This window comes from Vanellus vanellus (genome assembly GCF_965231255.1).
Source record: "Vanellus vanellus genome assembly, chromosome: 12".
Lineage (NCBI taxonomy): Eukaryota > Metazoa > Chordata > Aves > Charadriiformes > Charadriidae > Vanellus > Vanellus vanellus.
The window spans coordinates 20,125,121-20,144,134 of record NC_138917.1 but is presented as its reverse complement, the minus strand read 5'-3'; the positions used below and the strand labels follow the sequence as shown (position 1 = coordinate 20,144,134).

The window sequence follows — 19,014 nt, the reverse complement described above, 5'->3', positions numbered from 1 at the left end:
CTCCTTTGTGCAAAGAATAAAAAAATTATTTATATATATATATATATAAATCTGATAACTCATCTTTCTACTTGGGAACAGATGCATGCCTAGCTGAAGCGTGGACTACAAGCTAAGCTGCTTTCTGGATTTTTATGTTATGCTTTAGCATAACATTCCAGACCTGGTTAAATTGCAAGGATGCTTTTAATTCTGAAGGAGCTGCTGGAGGGCTGATACGTAAGAAGCAGCCAAATTTTCTGTTATTCCTCAGAGGTGAATTAAAGAGAGAATCCCCCTGAGTGTCTTGGTGTTTTAGAAATGGTTCAGTTGACAGCATGGATGCATTCTGCAACTGAATTGTCTCAGTATTTCATGACCATGCCAAGCACAGATACAGCGCAGAGGCAGTGGCCTTTCTCAAGGATGAGAGCTATTTTTAGTTAGGGAAATGGGAATATCCAAATAGCCAGAGGTTTATTTTAGTGCTTTGTGCATTATAACTATAGAAAGAGCTTAATGAGGAGTCTTCTTGTTTCTCTAAGATCCACAGCTTTGTTCAGTTATAGTTAAGGCAACACGAAGGGGGCTGTGTCATTTCAGCCACTTGGGATTCATTTGCAGAAAACACAGCAGTTCGTGCTGGCTTTCATCCAGCTTTGCTGCTGGCGAAACATGCCTCTTCGCTCTCTTTGTACTCTCAGCTACATGACCAAAATCCTGTTTAGCCAGTTTTTCAAACTGGTGCTCAAACTCTGTCCTTCCCTCTCACCGCCTTTCTCTAAGAACTGTTTTAGGTTTCGTGGAGGTAAGCGTACAGAGCAGCTTGTTTGATTGTTCCTCTGCTCTCTGTTCAGTTTTTAATCTCAGTATTGAATTATTGAACATGTTCCTTTAAATATGGAATGATTCATCAGAGCTCTGTTAGAGAGACGGATCTGGTGGAATAAGCAATAAAGGGTGGAGGGTGATGCCAATCCACTGTGGTTCTTGCAGTTGAAATGAGGGCTGGTTGCAAGATGCAAAAAGTGGTAATTAACACTGTATAACTCTGTTGCTATGAAATTAGTAGATTAACAGGGGAGACAGAGGGTGTGTGAGCTTGATGGAGGAAGTCTCAAGGTGGGGCAGCTTTGCATGCTAAAGTGGGGGAGTGCTATGGAGGGCAGTGTGAAGATGAATGACGGGAGGTAAATAGCTGAGATGGTTTTTATTGGTGGAGTGAAGGAGATGTGGATGGAATTTACGAAATGACAGAGTTGCGGACAGGTTGTTCAACATGTGAGACAGAAAAATGTAATGTAAATCTGGCACTGGTCTTAACTTGTCTTTAGTGTGCTACATTTGGGTGTATGCCGGTTCGAGGTTGTTTTTTGAGATGCTGCCTGAAATTCATTGAGACAAAAAGGAGGCTGAAGATGGCTTTTCCACAGGAACACTGAATTGCTTAACTTATATTTCAGTGTGGCTTTATAAACGTATCTGTGCTGGTTGCTTTAACTCCTGTTGATACATGTGATAGGCTGTATCTATTACCTGAAAGACTTAAAAGTCCAGTGTAATCTATAGTAATGAGAGCTGGTCCGCAGCTGTGCTTTTCATACTTACCCTTCCAGAATTTGGAGACATCTCATGTAGATGAAAGGAGCCGGTTTGGGCTAACCTCAAATGTCTGTCATTCCTCTGGGGCAGTGTTGGGCTTGCTATTTTGCCCCATGCTCTTCTCCTAGCTGAATCTTCCCATTGACACTCTGCTACCCCATTCTTCTCCTCGGTTAACCCATGCAATAGCCGAGCTGTTTTGGATAGGAAGGATTGCTTCTGTCTCCTGACTATTCTTCCCACACTCCTTTTGCCCTCTTCTGGTGCAGTACACCCCAAAGTCTGAAAAAGGCTGTTTTTAAAATAGAAGTTTCTAAATAAGCACTCAGCAAGGCCTGCCAACCTTGTGGCATTTTATCTAAGGCACTTTAAGCTGCTAGCCTCTAGTAAGAAAAGTAGAGAGTTGTTTTGACATGTCAGTTGTCCCATTGGAAAGGAGTGCAATGTTGAATATTATCGCTGAAATTTAGTAAATATGCAGAGCAAATGCTTAGGCTCAGTTAAAAATAAAAACAAATTCTGCCTCTCATGCCTTCTTTGAACTTCAGTACAGTTGAAGTATTGGGCTTATCAGTGTCCTTATCAAGAAGAATGGAATACTACATGTCTTTCTTACCAGGGGCTTCTGAAAATAATTGTGCTGTGTATTTGTCTTCAGCTGTATGTTGTACGGAAAACACTATCTGAAAAAAAATGCGAATATTTCAGTGCAACAGTCTTGATTTTTACCAACTTGCCTTACACCATTTTGCCTGAGCATTTCTTCCCCTGTCCAAACATTTTTCTCCTTTTGTTTTCTAGCTTGGTGAAGACTTTCTGAACTACAGTTTTTATATTTTATTTGTAAAGCAAGAGGCTGCATACATTTGATGCTTCCCTCAAATTGACTATGTTGGATTTTTTTTCTTGTATCTGATCACAATCACTCCCTATTTGCACTCTTTTTATATGAGCTCTTGTGCATCTTCAGAAGCACATGGTACAAAGTTGAAGGTTTGGGGAGTGTTTTATTACTGTTCAGCAGTAAGGTTCTGCTTCCTTTTTACAAGAATCCCTCTACGCCTTCTGGAAGCTAATTCCTATCACCATTTCTAATCCCTTTTTACAAATATTTATTCTTTACTGTGCCCAGAAGTTAAAACAGAAAGTAATAAGATGCTGCATTTAGTGAGAATGCAACTCTCCTCATGTCTGTTACTGTGGTGAGAATATTTGTTGCTGGCCTATGACAGTGGCAATTTCCAGAACTTTTCTGCATTTCTGAAGTGGTTCCTTTCGAGTCCTCTGGATTTTTCTTCTTTTTCTGTTGTTTACACATCAGCTGAGGTATTTTGAGCACTCTCAGATCTCAGTTTTCTGACATTAAATCATCCTTGAACAATAACTTGCTTTATAGCGTCGTGTTCTTCAAGACTTTAACTTGTGGTAGGAACAAAACCTGGACTAGCAATCAGGAGGAAACTGGCTTTCTGAATCTGCAAGAGTTTGGGTTGTTTGGGTTTTGGTGTGGGTTTTGTTTTTTGTGTTTTTCTTTTGTGGTTTGTTTTTTTGTGTGTGTGTGTTTTGTTTTTGTTTTTTTTTTTTGGTGGGGGGTGGTGGTGTGTGTTTTGGTAGTGTGCAAAGACTTGCCATTGTAAAGGGTTTTTCTGGTGGGGATATTTCACCCTTAAATTCAAATATCTTCTGTTTGGTGTTAAATAACTTCATTTTATAGATATATCTGTGTATATATCTGCAAATTAAGCAACTTATACAAGATGCTGATGGAAGTGTCTCTCCTTACCTAGCTTTGCCGCTCAGTTCTCTGTCTTGATATGCAGTAGCCACTACTACAGCATTTGAAGGTAGTGGGACGCTGGTTAGCTGTCCAAGCCTAGAAAAGGGCCTGAACTGGATTTGAGCAGTTATTTTGAAATAAAGCCTGGGTAGTCATGTCTCTGCTCCTACTAAGTTGTGTTCAGTACATGATTTCTCCCTCATGGAGCCTTGCCTTTGGGACACAGATGCTGCAAGGTTTATTCACACAGTGAATACTGTGTAGCTGTGGGAACGGATCATTAGGACATCATCTGTCCTGAGTGTAGACTGTAACTATGTAAAGTGTTACATGTGTTGATGGTGAAACAAACCAACCCTCTTTTCCCCCCAAACACAGGTTAAAAGACAGCATAAAGATATTGTTGAAGTTTCAAGTCAACTTGTAATTTACTTTTGGGGGTGGTTGTTTTGGAGTTGCAAGCTATTGCTGCAAGTACTGGGTGGCTGCTGCATCATGATGTTAATTATTGCTTTGTTTGTGAGGTGATGCTTTCCTGGGAGGGAATAGCATCAAGAGAGAAGCTTAGAATAATTATATTTGTCCCCTTGAAAGTTAGCTAACAAGCTACCTTTTACTGTTTCAATACATGTATGTACTATAATGCAATAGTTGACTATTATAAGCAAGGAATTTGACACTGGTATGGAGTAATAAAAGGCTAGAAAATGTTGTATAAGGATGGAAAACAACATTGAACAAGACAGATGGAGTCCTTTCCTATTGAGAATTAATCTATTGGGGGTAATCCATCCTACAGGTAGGGAATAATTTTATCTAGTGTTTATAAGTAACACTATCAAGAAGTTTGATTGGCTTGGATCTGACTTGATTATAATTTCACTTTTGAAGGTATTAGGCCACAACTTGTTCGGCTTTTCTTGGCATATAACTTTTGAAGCACTAGTAAATCCTGATAGATACCTTCTTTTTAAAGTTCAAAGTTAAAAAAAAATATTCAGGACATAACTGAAGTCAAAGATGCTATAGGTGAAAAAAGGCTATTGCAAAATCAGTGTTGTGATTGATCTTGAAAGGTTGTGTGTTTGTTTTTGTCTCTTTTACTTTCAAATATTTCATAGCTTTTATTATAATAAGATCAGATTTTGAACATTATCATTATAATACCATAATTCACAATAATAATTCTGCCATATTGTCCTAACTGTTCTTTTTGCCATACTGCTGGGTTTTTATTTTCTATTCCGCAAATGCATAGTTTCTTTGCCTGACTTTATCAAGATCCCTCATCTGTTTTCCATCATGTTTTTTCAGAAGCTATTACAAAGTGCTGAATTATTCTATCTTTTTAAAAACAAAACAAAACAAATTGTTGTAATAATAACTGCGCATTTTATGGAGTTATCTGTATCAGTCAGTACAATGAATTTTATCACTTTATTTTTCAGTTTAGTCAGCTGGTATCCAGTGATTTGAAAGTACTGGGAAGGAGCTCTTACACACTCTGCAGTGATGGCCAGTTACTCATTCGACAAGTCCTCCACCCAGAAACATCTAAGAAGGTATGAGATCAGAACTGATGCAGAAGGGCAGTACTGTGTTTTAAGGACACCAAAGAAAATAACTTGTGTGAGTTTGAGATGAGCAACACAATTCAAGCCTGGGAACCATTAATGTTCCAAGAAAATTTAAGATGATCTCCCCCCTATCTCAATCCTGAGTAGCAGAGAAGCGTTTCTTGGCGCTTGCTCTTGGAAGTCAGCTACAGTACTTGAGAACTCCCAGATGAGCGTAATTAAGAGGAAAGTTAGGAAAGGCAGGATAGAGACAAGAACAAAACAAGTACTTTGAATTCTGTGTCTCAAGAAATAGAAGCAAAGGTACAGGTCTAACCTCAGCAGAGGTGATGGAGAACTATTGCTTTGTTTAGGCTGGAGTTAGACCACAGGTTCTGTGCGGAGCGATGCATTTCTACCAAGATCTGAAATTGGTAGGAGCCATGTGTCAATGTCCTATAGAGAGTAAACATACAGGCAGTGACTTGCCCTGGACAATGGCAGTGGTTCCCCGTCCGCATTTATACAGCAGGTAGTAGTGCTACAGCTTATTTGCTACTCCCTCATGAAGCAGCAGTTTCTATTCCCAAGTTCCTGCAAGGGCTTAGAGTATCTGTCTTGCACAGGGAGAAGAATCTTGCCTTTATGCAGAGTGGTGGCTCTTGAGTTAGCCTGCTTGGCAGGGCCTGCAGGAACCCCGCAGGAATGGGAGCTGTTGACATGGAAGGAGTTGACAGATCAGTTGTATTTTTTTTCTCTATATAAGGGTATTGGCTCATGCTGAGTTTCTACAAGTATTCGTTTGGCATTTGTTTCATATTAAAACATAACACTGACTTTTTATGAAAAGTGCATGTTTGTGTAGGGATGAAGCAAGTAAGGAAACAGGAATGATATTTAACATTCAAACATGATAGTACTTCTTTCTTTTTTTTTTCCCCCCACTTCATGCCATCCCGCAATATGGATTCTGGGCAATTCTTTGTGCTTCCATCTTGAAACAAATGGACTAAACCAAAACAAACGCTGTAATGTTGTGGAAGAAGTAATTTTCCATATCGGATCAAGGAATGGATCTGACCAGTTTTCATTTGTGAAAGTTTATTTCTCCCTGCAGGTTAAATGTTAGTAAGCCTCAGACCTTAACTCTTGCTTTTCCTACCATTCTAAGAAGCATTACTTTGAGAAAGCATTACTAGAATGTCTAAGAAGCATTACTAAAGAATTTACTCAATTCCTTATTTACAAAGGTGGGTGCTGTTTGGCTAGACCAAAGTCAAACTTTTATATAGTCAAACATTTGGAGAATGTGAGAGAGAAAATAGTGAATTAGACCAGAACTGTTTGTTTCATTCCTTGAAAAAATAAGTTAATGTCTGAGTGAAGGGCTGCTTAAACATTTGTTTAGTAATGTTATATAATTAAAGTTCTTATCCAATACACAACAGTAATGAATAAATGTCTTCCAGTTGCTGGAAGATATTTTGTACACTGTAACAATATTTATTTAAACTTTGTTATCATGTTTTAGTACAATATTGCTTTTCAGTGTAGCCACAAAAGAGAAAATACAGTATCCTAAAAGAGAGTATTTGGAAAACAGCAAAATCCAGATTTCTTTTAAATTTTTTTTTCTTTCTTTCCCCGCTGTCTTCTCTAGCTGTTTTGCACAGGTCTGCCTCTCAGAAGCTATTTGGGTTTGCTCATCTAGAGATCTAATTCTGTAAGGCTGTGGAATTTGAACTGTGTTACAAAGAAACTAAACTGGTCTATCATAGACAAGACGATGACATGCAACTATGTGATTTTTGAGACTGCTTCATTCAGTCCAAAAATATTAATTATAATTTAAAGGAATGGTGTGTACAAAACAAACTTTTTGTCTTCCTTTTAGAACTTCCTGCTGTCAGACTGCTTCTATTCCTTCTATGATCTGCGCAAAGAATTTCACACTTGCTACCCTAGTTCAGCCGCCGTGAAAGATCAGACTATCAAGACCATGGCAGAATGTATCCTTTTGCTGCAGCTTTTATGCCACAATCAATTATGCTTCTTTAGGTTTTACCTCTGTGATAGTTACAGGTTTTATTCTTCTAAACTAAAATGTGGGGTTTAAAAACTCACAGGCAAAATAGAAAGAATATTTGCTAAAGTGTGTGTTGGGGAGCAGGGTTCTGCTTGCAATATTTTTTTTTTTTTTTCACTCGTCTAACAATGAGCTCTGACCACACTTGTTAAGCCCACTAAAGAAAAACATCACTTGCATTGATACTTGATCTTAAAGGAAAGGCTTAGCTATCAGTGAGCCTTTTCAGCACCAGTTGGTCTGCAGGCTTCTACTGCTTGCCGAGAGTAATAGTTCTTTTGTATGATCTGAGTTTAAAACAAAAAATAATTAAAAAAACAAAACATACGAAAAAAAAAAACAACCCAAAACAACACCCTAGATCTAAATTTTAGGAGGATTGTTGTGGCCCAACTGAATGTGGTTAAAGTTCAGTTATGTTTGAAGTGATAGGAACTTATTCTGTTGGTTTTAGTTCTTTCTTTTTATTAACTGTTAACACTGAAATGATGTAAGCTATCAATAGTTTTCAGACTGTTGACCGTTAAAGTGAATATTAACCAGTTTATGAGCAGAGTAACAAATGTCTAATGGTCACATGTCCCCGCTAAGACCAGTAAATTTGATTACCAGTTCTGTGTTAGTATCAGGAAAGCCTTATGACTTGTTTACAAATGATTGTGCAAGTCTGTTATTTTCTATAATCACCTGTTTAGATCTTGGCTTAGGGACAGATGAAACAGAGGAGGACTTTGGCGTGTGGCAAGTGAAAACCATGGTGGCTATCATTTTCAGCATGCTTTCTGAAAGTTGTAGTAAGTGAATTATTTATAAGAAATGCTGAAATCTTTCTTTTCTGTAAGAATTGGCAGTGGTACTGTCATTCTTAAGTAATCTCTGACCTTGGTTATATTTAAACTTCCTGTTTTGTTGCAGATCACATATTTACTGAGCCTGAAACTGTGAAATACAAGTATGAAACAGGTCCTTGGTAAGTGCCCTTGTCACAATTGTGTACAACCAAAGATGAGTCTTGTCTACAGCAGGGAAAGCTTGTGAATATTTCTCCGTGCTCACTGTGAAAGTAGGTTGGTTCCTGGGAACAGTAACAGTATATTCTGTAGTCTAGTATGGACAGACTATAGCTGGTACGTTGAATGCTGGCTGTACTTTAGTCTGTCTCTTTAAAGTCACTGCAAGTTAAACGCTCTTTGTTCTCTAGTTTCTGTTTTGCATGGCAGCAAGGCTGACTTATCTTACCCAGTGGTGAAGAAATATTTGTGAACTTTCCCTAAGTCAACAGGGGTAATAGCTAGCGCACCCTATATATATGCACCTGAACTACATGGTGCTTCTGAAGAGTGATCTAACGTGCTGTATTGCATATTGAGTTTAGGGAGAGAAGAAACAGAATGGTCCTTTGTTTTCAAATACATTGCAGAAATATCTTAAGCATAAGTAATATGTATTCATATTTAGCACTGCCTTGTAACCATCTATGTTGGATTGTTAGATCTTTCAATTAAAATTTATCCAGTTCCTTATTACTTCACTGTCAGCCAGTATTCCTATTTATTATTTTTAAGGAACTGCAATCCAGGGACAACATAGTGCATTTTAGGCGTTGTATGTATAAAAGGATTATCCTGGTTATCTTTCCTTTCTTTATTGAGATGAGTAATTGAATTAGAAGAGTCCCTGCATCAAGTATACTCCTGATTTACAAGCTAAATTGCAAACTGAAATTTGGTAAGATAATGGAAAACCTAGATTAAAGCTTACTGCCTTTTTCTTTTCTGTGCAGTAGTAAATCTGAAACAGTGGACAGTGAGACAGTAATACGTGCCAGAGGTTTGCCATGGCAGTCTTCAGACCAAGACATTGCTCGATTTTTCAAAGGACTCAACATTGCCAAGTAAGATAATAAGGATTTGTCTTGCTTTGTCACTTTTTCTTTAATAACAAGTTCTTTTAATATTTGTTTAACACGGATCCACATACCCCTCACTAGAGTCCTCGCTTCTACTGTCTTTCCCCATACTGGCCTTTTCCCACCCCATGGTCATGAAAACTGAACAGGTTTATCACTTAGGCATGCAAGAAAGAATGAAGTGCGTGAAGAAGAAGAGAGACTTATCAATTGAAAACCAACATACATTTATTGCTAGTATCTAAAGGGAGAAATCCCTACTGCATTAATCAAGGCGAAGTCCAAGATACAACAGAAGCTTTAATTTTGTGCCAGCTCTTCAGTACTCTTCAGTATTCTGCTATACCTCCTAAACAGGCCAGATTCAGAAACCTCCAAGTACTGTTTGGAAAAAGAATTCACATGACTGTTATGTGTACACTTCTGTGTATATACATGTGTATATAGAGAGTGAGTTTAATTTAGCATACCTGTCAATAAATATTCCAGATTCTCAACACTGAGGAAATAGATTTTTTCACTTGGAGGAAATTCAAATCTGTATCTCTGAGATGATAGGAAGGGCTTGCAAGTTTGTCTGCATGGAAGTTGGGAAAGTGGTGAAGAGCATGAGATCCAAGATCTCTCTGAAGCAGATTCTGCAGTATTGTGTTACATTATCCACAACTTAATTTCATTTTTAGTAGCAATTTCTTTTTGGATGTGTAAACTCTGTGTTACAAGTCTGATTTCTTTACTATTCATACACAATTGTTTATTAAGTGTATTAAAGATTCAAACTAAGTTTACTTTTGTTTTTTTTACTTTCCAGAGGTGGTGTGGCTCTTTGTCTGAATGCTCAAGGAAGAAGAAATGGGGAGGCATTAGTTCGATTTGTTAATTCTGAACAGAGAGATCTTGCACTGGAAAGACATAAGCACCACATGGGTAGCAGATACATTGAGGTAAAAGTAGTGACTTGAAACAAATCTTTGGAGAGCAACCTGAATATTTTAGACTACAGTTTTAAATGTGAATAAATGCACTTCTGTTTTGCTCAAAGTACCAAAATACAATTCTCTCGCATGTGGAAGAGCGTGTGAATTTGAGTTGACGGTTGTAATTTTCATGTGTGGTTGTTTGTTTTTTTTTTTTTTTTTTTTTCTCTTTAAGGTTTACAAAGCAACGGGGGAAGAATTCTTAAAAATTGCAGGAGGTAAGTGATGCTGGAGTTCTGTGTAATTACTTAAGTTCTTAGGAGTGTTGTTCTAGTTCTGATTTTATTCTTATTTTTTATCCCCCTTGGCTGAGGACACAAATGGATAATGAAGTAGCTTGTCCCGTTTTGCCTTCCAAGAATACTTGACCCTGTCAAGTTCTGGTTTCACGTGGTTGAATTTGGGCTGTGATGTTCACAGGCAGGTCTTGCTGTTTGGGAGGCAGATGAGTCTTTGCAGTGGAAGCATCTGTGTGCCTTGTATAAGTTCACACTAATCTCATCTTTGTTCCAATTTCATTAAAATATGAAACACTTTCAGGGTAAGGGAGTTTCACTTCAAAATAGATTACTGGGAGTTAGTAGTGTCTCAGGTCTTCCGTGGGTTTGTTGCTAGCTACTTACCTCCTATATTGCTCCTTAATGCTTTGCCACTCTTGTGTCCTATGGAATTGACTGACCAGCATGACCATATGTTGTTGGCTGACCATGTGTTGTTGTCTTCTACTAGGCACGTCCAATGAAGTGGCCCAGTTCTTATCTAAAGAGAATCAAGTTATCATCCGGATGAGAGGCCTTCCATTCACTGCTACTCAAGAAGATGTCTTGGGGTTCCTGGGGCCAGAGTGCCCAGTCACAGGAGGGAAAGAGGGACTTCTCTTTGTCAAGTACCCAGATGGCAGGCCCACAGGAGATGCATTTGTGTTATTTTCCTGTGAAGAATACGCACAGAATGCACTTAAAAAGCACAAAGAAATACTTGGAAAACGTTACATTGAACTCTTCAGGAGCACAGCAGCAGAAGTTCAACAGGTTGTAACTATCGGCTGTGAGATTCGAAACTTAACAGTTAAAACGTTTCTTCTAAAACTTGCACACAAATATTTTGTAGACACCCAGGACAGTCTATTATATTGAAGCGAAGATCTAGAAAGGGCAATATGGGCTTCCTGATTGGCATGGGAAATCGTATAGTATTATTTTTTGCTTGTCACAGCCAGTTTTGTTTTTTAACATCCCTTAGATTGTGAAGTAAAAATCATTGGATATTTTTGTTCTACTTAAAGGTTGACTTAAATCACAAAAATAATTTTTAAAGTATACTAGATTCATAGTAGTGATGTAGTGCTTCTTAAAAAGCTGCAGCGTTGTTTTTGAATTCTGGTCTCCATGGGCAGAATTTCTATCGTTAAATCCAAATCTGGATGCATTAAAACAGCTTTTCCTACAATTGCTTTCTTGGAAACTAAGAATTGCCAGGATGTATCTGACTTTTGGTGAATGAAAGTGGAATATTTGTTTTCCTAAGATAATTTTTACTTTTTCACTATCTTTCACCAGTTCCTATTATCACTTTCCTAAACTGGTAAAAGCATTATATTCTGGCACCAGCAACTGGAGCCTGTGAAAAAACGTCACATATTGCATTTTTCTGCCCGACACAGAATATTTCTAGACTGATAATGCCAAAGGGAACCATTATGAGATTTGATCTGGTCTTTGCATAACCACTGGCTATAAACACTTAATATGGTTACTGTTTCAACCTATGTGACATGAGAAGCCTTTTCCATAGAAGGGATGGGGCAAGGGAAAGAGTATCCACACTTGTAAACCTGCCATTTACCCTTAGTACTGTGATACGGAGATTAGAAAAGTCAAGAATCTGATATGTGTATTGTGAAGACTATGTGAAATGGCATGGTAAGATTTTTTTTAAATTTTTTTGCTTTCTTCCCCCCCCTCCTCAGAACAAGGCTAAATCCTCTAAGGAACAAAAACACTCTGTCACAGTGACCAAGTCTTTGCTCTCACTTTTGTTAGGGAGACCTGGATAAAACTTACATTCTACCAATATGTCATTACTTCTTCCTATATGACAGCTGTCTAGGGTAACACCCTAATTTTTTTGCTGCTTGAGCAGGAGATGATTTTTTTTAGGGAATTACAGGCTGCTTGTTTGAGTAATTACAAGAGGTAAAGCCAACTCTCATCTACTTAGTGTTAATATAAAGTAATTGCAATATTCTATGCACAACTGTGGGAGAAGATTTCTGGCCTGAAATGTATTACAAGTAGATTCTTGAAGAAAGGATTCTATTGAGACAAACTCCCTAGACTGAATCATTATTGACAAAACAAAAGCTTTGTAACTTCTTTTTTTGGTACCTCTTTCAATGGAATGTATTTGTTTTTGATAATCATCGTTAAATATGTTTTTTAAGTGGTAAGCCCCAACAGCAAGTTATGTTCCTGTTGTCATTTGAGAATGAGTCAAGAGAAAACACAATGTTGAGATCAAAGTCTCCTATAGTTCTTATCCTTTATCCTTTTTTAAAATTCCATTTTTCCCCCTTCTTTCTTCTTCTTTTCCCCCTTCTTTCTTCTTCTTTTCCCCCTTCCAGAAACCCTGTACTTAGAGATGAGCACTCAGGTTAAAAAAACAAGTACCCTCACTTAACTGATCAGGTTTTCTGAATGAATTAGAGCTAGTGTTTTTACTTACTAGTTATTTCAGGTCTCAGTTATTTTAAAATGACTATTTTAATTTACCCTCATTTAAGTAAGAAGTGTATGTGACAGTACTGTTTTATTAGCACAAATGTGGTTTGCAGATGTTCCTTTTTGGGAGATTCTAAAATGAACTGTAAATATGTTTTTAACTTTTTTATAGTGAGATTAGAAAGGTCTGTCATTCAGGTCTAGCAAATTAAATTTGTTAGACTTTCCCTCTCCCCTTCTAAATTTGAAACTTTCAAATGGCCAACAGGAAACTATCCAGAATAATTTGGTTTAAGAAGGCATGGGGTTTTTTTCCTCTGATGTTGGAAATGGATTTATTTAAATGTGTGAAATAGTATTGTGAGAATTGATTTGTGCTCAGCAGATGATGTGTAAAACTCTACCAATGTGCTGGTTGTTTTTTTTTTTGCCAACAGGTACTTAATCGATATATGTCGACACCTCTTATTCCCACTCTCCCAACTCCCATCATTCCTGTCATACCCCCACCATATACCATTGCCACGGGTAGCATACGTGACTGTGTCCGGCTCAGAGGCCTTCCTTACACTGCTGGCATTGATGACATCCTGGAATTTATGGGCGATGCCACAGCTGATATCAAGCCCCATGGAGTTCACATGGTCCTTAATCAACAGGTAACAGCGTTTTGCATGGGAGGGCTAACTTTCTAGTTACTGAACAGGGTTAGAAGTCAGGGTAGCTTACCTGTTCTTGGCTGTGCTTTAGGTCTTCTATAACCTTGAAAAAATACGATGTTCTTTTTGCCTGTCTTTTCGTTCCTCCCCTTTTACATACACTCTTATTTTTCTTTCTATGTATGTGTACGTAAGACTGGGGAGGATGAAGCTTGTTCTTTTAATGATAGCTTTATCCTGGAGGCTGTCCTAAATAGTCGCTTGTGTTTTGGTCCAGTGCCGGAAATACACAAGACGGAAACATCTCTCGTTAGATGGCATAGCTGCTCTGTCAGCTTCAGGGTTTCTGCTCAATGGTAGCTGTGTTGTTTGAATCGTATTTGTGGAAAAATTAGGTTTTCCTAACTTCTAACTTGATTAGAGACTTCTCAGGCTTTAAAGGAAGTTGGTAATTAAAAACTGTGTTTTGGATATATTTTAATGACATACTCATAGGGATAAGTTTTCCTTTTTGTCTTGTGTTAAAAATAAATTTTATTAGCCACAGAAATATTGAGGTATTAAAGAAAACAAACAATATTTGTTCTGCTTTTTTGTTAAAGTTTTTAATATTTTATACACACAGCAATGTCTGTCAGGCTGCAGAAAGTCAGACCTGGAAATCAAATTCTAATGTAGCTATGGACTTTACTAAAACGTTGCTGGAGCTTTATACTGTTATACTATTACCTATAAGGTAGTTACAGGGAAGGCAAAGCCAGACTGCACCTAGAGCTTCACAGCAAAGCGTAAGATGCAATGTTAATAAACTGCATCAAAAAAAAATCCAATTGGGTGAAAAGGGGAAAAAAAAAGTCACAATAAGAAATTAATTATGCACCTGAACAGGTTCCAGCCCTGGAGATGCCCACATTTCAAGTGGAGAAGGCCATGAGCAGCCTGATGTAACTTGAAAGTTAGCCCTGCTTTGAACAGCGTTTGGATTAGAGGCCTCCATACTTTGTTTCCATGCTACATTATTCTCTTCTTTCTGCAGAAGACGGAAGTAGTGTTGTGTTAACTGGGCAGTGGTTACATGACTCTTGCCTTTCTGCTCCTAAAAATAATCGTTATTAGTCATTGGTACCAGTTGAGGAAGAACAATAATACAGACTTTCAGCAGACACTTAATCTTAGTGCTTTCTGCATTTCTTTGTGCTCTGGGTGTTTTAATAATAGATTGACTTACGATTATTTACCCCCCTCCCCTAGGGACGACCATCAGGTGATGCTTTTATCCAAATGAAATCTGCTGACAAAGCCTTTTTGGTGGCTCAAAAATGTCACAAAAAAATGATGAAGGACCGTTATGTGGAAGTATTCCAGTGTTCAGGAGAGGAGATGAACTTTGTTTTAATGGGTGGCACTTTAAATCGTAGTGGCTTATCCCCACCGCCATGTAAGTTACCATGTAAGTCTCCAATTCTTCTGCTCTCTGCTGCTAAAGGCTGATATGTGGTAGGTGCTGAAGCTTTGTGGCCTTTCACCTTTTGACTTGGGTTTTGCCATAATCAATAATCATCCATCTGTACATGTGCTGAGATTGGAATTGTTCCCTTTGGGCAATAATGGGATTGATCAGAGGCATTTTTATTGTATTTTTCGGTGGTGAGTAGAGGGCAGCAAGGCCTTGCCAGTGAAATTGTTGCTCACTTTGCTTTTTATGGGCATACTGTTCTTCTGAGCTCTGCAATAGACTTTCCTGTAGTGAAATCTACTTGGAATTAGAAGGATTTTTAAAAGGGGGGAAAATTCTATATTCTAGCTGCCGATGAGTGCTCTTGCTATCTTGCCTTAGAGCATTTAGAAGGTACTCTATGGGCTTGTTTTTGAAGGAAAACACCCACTGGGATGATACACTAACAGACCATAGAGTGGTGAAGCTGGATGGATTTTTTCTATTTATTTATTTTTATTTAAGATTGCAGCAAACCTTGTTGTGGGACTATAATGGAACTTTACTGTTCTAGTTAGTCTCTAATTGGTCTCACTACTGAATCACGAAGCAGATACTGATGTGTATTTGCAAAATAGTAAAAAGCTGCCAAATATCATGTATAAAAACAATTTGACTGCACACCAAGCCAATCTTAACGTTCCTATACAAATCAGGTATTTGTTCATCAAAATGCATCAGATCTAGTGGGGTATTCTCTTTTCCCTTTGCTATACCCTAAAAATACTTTTTGAAGCTTCAGGAGGCTTAGACATGAAGACTCATGGTCAGCAGTTGTGGATGCCCATGTGTAGCTAATGTAATGTAACTTTTGTCCCACAGAGTACAACTTCTGTTAGAAAGAACAGAGGGTGTGTTGGTGTGCACGCCTGCTTTCTCTATGCACATGGCTTTATCTTTCTTTGAATGATTCTGAAGTTCCCTACTTTCCATTTGCGTATGGACAAGGCTGCTCAGCTCTAGGAGTTGTGAACTCTTAGGAATTGCTCATTTCTAATGCCCCAGTTGTCATTCATGGTGATGTAGCAGGGGTCTCCAGGGGAGAGGCTAGAGAGAAGTCTTTGCACGAGTGTTCATTAATCATGTCTGGATGGTATTAATCACATTGGGATGAATAATTCCTTTCCTTCAGCAGAGATCTCCATTCTGATTGTTTTTTGTTGCTGTGTCCTGGCTTGTTTTTAGGTCTTTCTCCACCAGCTTATGCTGCTTTCCAAACAGCAGCTGTGATCCCAGCAGAAGCAGCGCTTTACCAGCCACAAGCCCTCTTGCCAGCCACCAGGACTCCCCAGGCCTCTGCGGCTGCTCCTCCAACTGTTACCTACTACCCAGCTCAGGCTGCTCAGCTTTATATGAATTACACAGCTTACTATCCCAGGTAACCCCTAGACTTAGCTGCTTCTCTTGACACTTCATCTCAGTGGAACAGGCAACTGTGTGGTCACCTGCGGACAGCTCTTAAATTTGTGCTTCTTGTGTAGATAATCCTGGGAATTTGATCTTCATCGACAGAGGCAGTAGCCATTTTACCTGATTCTCTGTGGCCTTGCAATGAAGTTTGGCTTTTCTGTAGGTTCTGTTTGAATCTCGTGATAATGTTGGTCTAATATTTAACAGTGTTTTTGGCACTGGGGCAATGTCATCAAGGCAGTTCTATTTCTTGGCCAAATGAGAAGCTGTGTCAATACATGCCTCTACCCTCATGCCTTAGTTTGTTCTTGTACTTACAATACTGTTTCCATACTGAAAGACTCATCATAGGTGTGTACTAGGTTTGATTTCTTATATCGGTGAGACCAAAGAATACTTCTTACGTGTAAGGAAAGGAGAACAACTCCACCTTTTCTCTTAACCACAGATGGTATCAACATGGCTCACTGAAGTCTGGTACTTGAGTCCATGGGGAAATAGCTTGTTCATTGATAGTTGCTAGGCTCGTGACGCTTACTAGCCTGAGTATCTGGTAAATTGCCTGATGGGCTCTGACAAGAGATGCTACTTTACCTGCTGTTTTGTGGCTCAGAAGTACCAGATGTGGGCCCTTGCCTGCTTTTCATACTATGATTTCCTCCTCTGCCTTTTTTTTAAATTTATGGTTTTATTAACTATCTTAGAACAAGTCATCTGCAGCTACTATTTTTCTCCTTCCCTGTGAAATAACAAATGCCACTCTTTGTGTCTTCAACTACAAATGCTAGCTGTTTTCATTTCCCTCCCTTCTCTAAAAATAAATTATCAGATGCTGAAGACAAATGAAGAAAGTCCACAGTGCAGGCCGCATCGGGACTGCTTGTTCTTTTGTGCTTATTCTCAAATTTAAATTTTCGGTTTTGTCTTTGCCTATTCGGAGCACTAAAACCAGTTATTGGTTTTCATAACGATTTTGCCCCTCTTTCTCTTTCAGTCCTCCAGTGTCCCCTACCACGGTGGGGTATATTGCAGCTCCTCCAGGAGCTGTAGCTGCTGCTGCCACTGCCACCCACACTCCGATTCTGCCCCAGCCTGGAGCATTAGTCCGTATGCAGGGCTTGCCATATAACACAGGAATGAAGGAGATACTCAGTTTCTTCCAGGGGTACCAGGTTAGTATGCAGTCCCTCTCCTTGATATTCTATTTGGACCTTCAAGTAACAATCAGTGGGGATCAAACTGCACAAATGAGTGATTTTGGAAACTGCTGAACAAGTGCGCTAGCTCAGTGTTGTATATTTAACTGGCAGACTGAAGTGTAACATACAGTTTGCCTTATTCCTTATATAATAAACATATCCTAATATGAAAGCAGTGATTTAGTGTCTTGGGTTAGGGATTGAGTTTGGAGAGGGAGAAAGTGCAGAGCCCCAGCATGAGTGGGGCTGCGAAGGGGCTGCCAGAGGAAGGTGAGGGCTGCCAAAAGCTATTGGTCCTGGCTGCTTTTTGGTGGTAACCCTAGGTAGGGTCAGTGTTTGACCTTCAAGACTTAAGTGTTAAAGTCTGCTGAGACCAAATTTCTAGTACAAAAGGCTGTGATCTAGGTGTGGTGACTTCCTTGCAAAAGGAGACAGACAAGAAGCCTCTGTCAGACACTCTTTCAAGGACTAATTCTTTTGTTGCAGCAGGAACATTTTCCATTAAAACTGTATTACATTGCAACCTAAAGGAAAACTGTATTTTCCAAACCGTTTTATACTGATAGCAAATATTCTACATGCTATAGATGACTTGGTATGTACTGATTCAGTGCTCTATCAGTGAGCAAACACATAGAACCTTATTTTCTTGAAGAACATTAGAGGAAAAAAAAAAAAAAAGCACCGTGTACAAACATTTTTTTTCCAGCAGCACTTATTTGAATTCATGGAATGGGTCTTTCCATGTCTTCTGCCTCTCGTCTCAGAGGATGTTGTATCTATATCCATGTTTTGTCATCACATGTTTGCTAAAAGGAAAGATAATTGAATATGGTATATTCTGGTGAGTATTTAACTTATGTGGATAAGAGCACTTACGCAAATACCAAATCTGCCCTTTTGGTACTACTCAGAAGCCCTGACTTAAAATCTTCTTGGTGGGTCTCAAACCACTATTCAAGTGATATGAGTGAAAAGAAGACAATTTTTGCATTATTGTCCTTCAAAGTTCTTTAAGTTGGATAACAGTGGTATTGCTAAAGGGTAAGATGCAGATGGATTCTTATTAACGCATAGCAGCACTTAGTACAAAACATTCAGGCATGGTATGTTTTAATTTTTCTTTTTTTTCTTTTAAGATTCTTAAAGGACAATGGCTTTAATTTGTAGAGCCAGATGCCTGCTATGCAAATGAATGTAGACTGAGAACAGATGCTTAAACGTGTACATTTTAAGTTTTGAGTTTTTGGAAGATACAGTGCTCTACCTCTTGTGGCTTCTCTTTGAATCTTACATTTATGTTTGAAAGTAGTTTTGCATACTTGTTTTTTTCAGTGGAAAAATGTGAAGGTTAGCTTATAAAAAGTGTGATGAATTTTGACAAACATTACAAAGAAACTAAATGTCATTGCATTTAGGGCTTTTTCTTCAACAGATTTTTCCAGAGTTCAAACCAAATTCAATTACTTGTGGGTTTCATGATTTCCAAACAGTAGTAATCGTTCATCTGTTGCTTTGCCATTGACTTTTTTTATTTTATTATTTTTTTTTAAAACTGTCTGGGTTTTTGGTCAATGGATGGTGGGCGTATTAAAACCTTAAGTGAGAGAACCTATTTTCTAAATTGAAAATCAGCTGTAAGTGT

The 19,014-nt window shown here is 38.4% G+C and overlaps 1 protein-coding gene across 1 annotated transcript in view; it reads left to right on the top strand.

The window, feature by feature from the left end:
• The window catches only part of ESRP2 (epithelial splicing regulatory protein 2), a gene marked incomplete at its 3' end in the record, with an annotated part of 42,979 nt that overhangs the window by 14,239 nt on the left and 9,726 nt on the right, over positions 1 to 19,014 (top strand). Inside the window, exons 3-14 of the mRNA XM_082489294.1 lie at positions 4,807 to 4,920; positions 6,809 to 6,923; positions 7,696 to 7,794; positions 7,916 to 7,970; positions 8,784 to 8,894; positions 9,721 to 9,853; positions 10,062 to 10,104; positions 10,616 to 10,917; positions 13,044 to 13,265; positions 14,517 to 14,703; positions 15,946 to 16,138; positions 17,165 to 17,342. Of these exons, the coding sequence (XP_082345420.1) occupies positions 4,807 to 4,920; positions 6,809 to 6,923; positions 7,696 to 7,794; positions 7,916 to 7,970; positions 8,784 to 8,894; positions 9,721 to 9,853; positions 10,062 to 10,104; positions 10,616 to 10,917; positions 13,044 to 13,265; positions 14,517 to 14,703; positions 15,946 to 16,138; positions 17,165 to 17,342 (1,752 nt within the window). The remainder of the gene's footprint in view (positions 1 to 4,806; positions 4,921 to 6,808; positions 6,924 to 7,695; positions 7,795 to 7,915; positions 7,971 to 8,783; positions 8,895 to 9,720; positions 9,854 to 10,061; positions 10,105 to 10,615; positions 10,918 to 13,043; positions 13,266 to 14,516; positions 14,704 to 15,945; positions 16,139 to 17,164; positions 17,343 to 19,014) is intronic.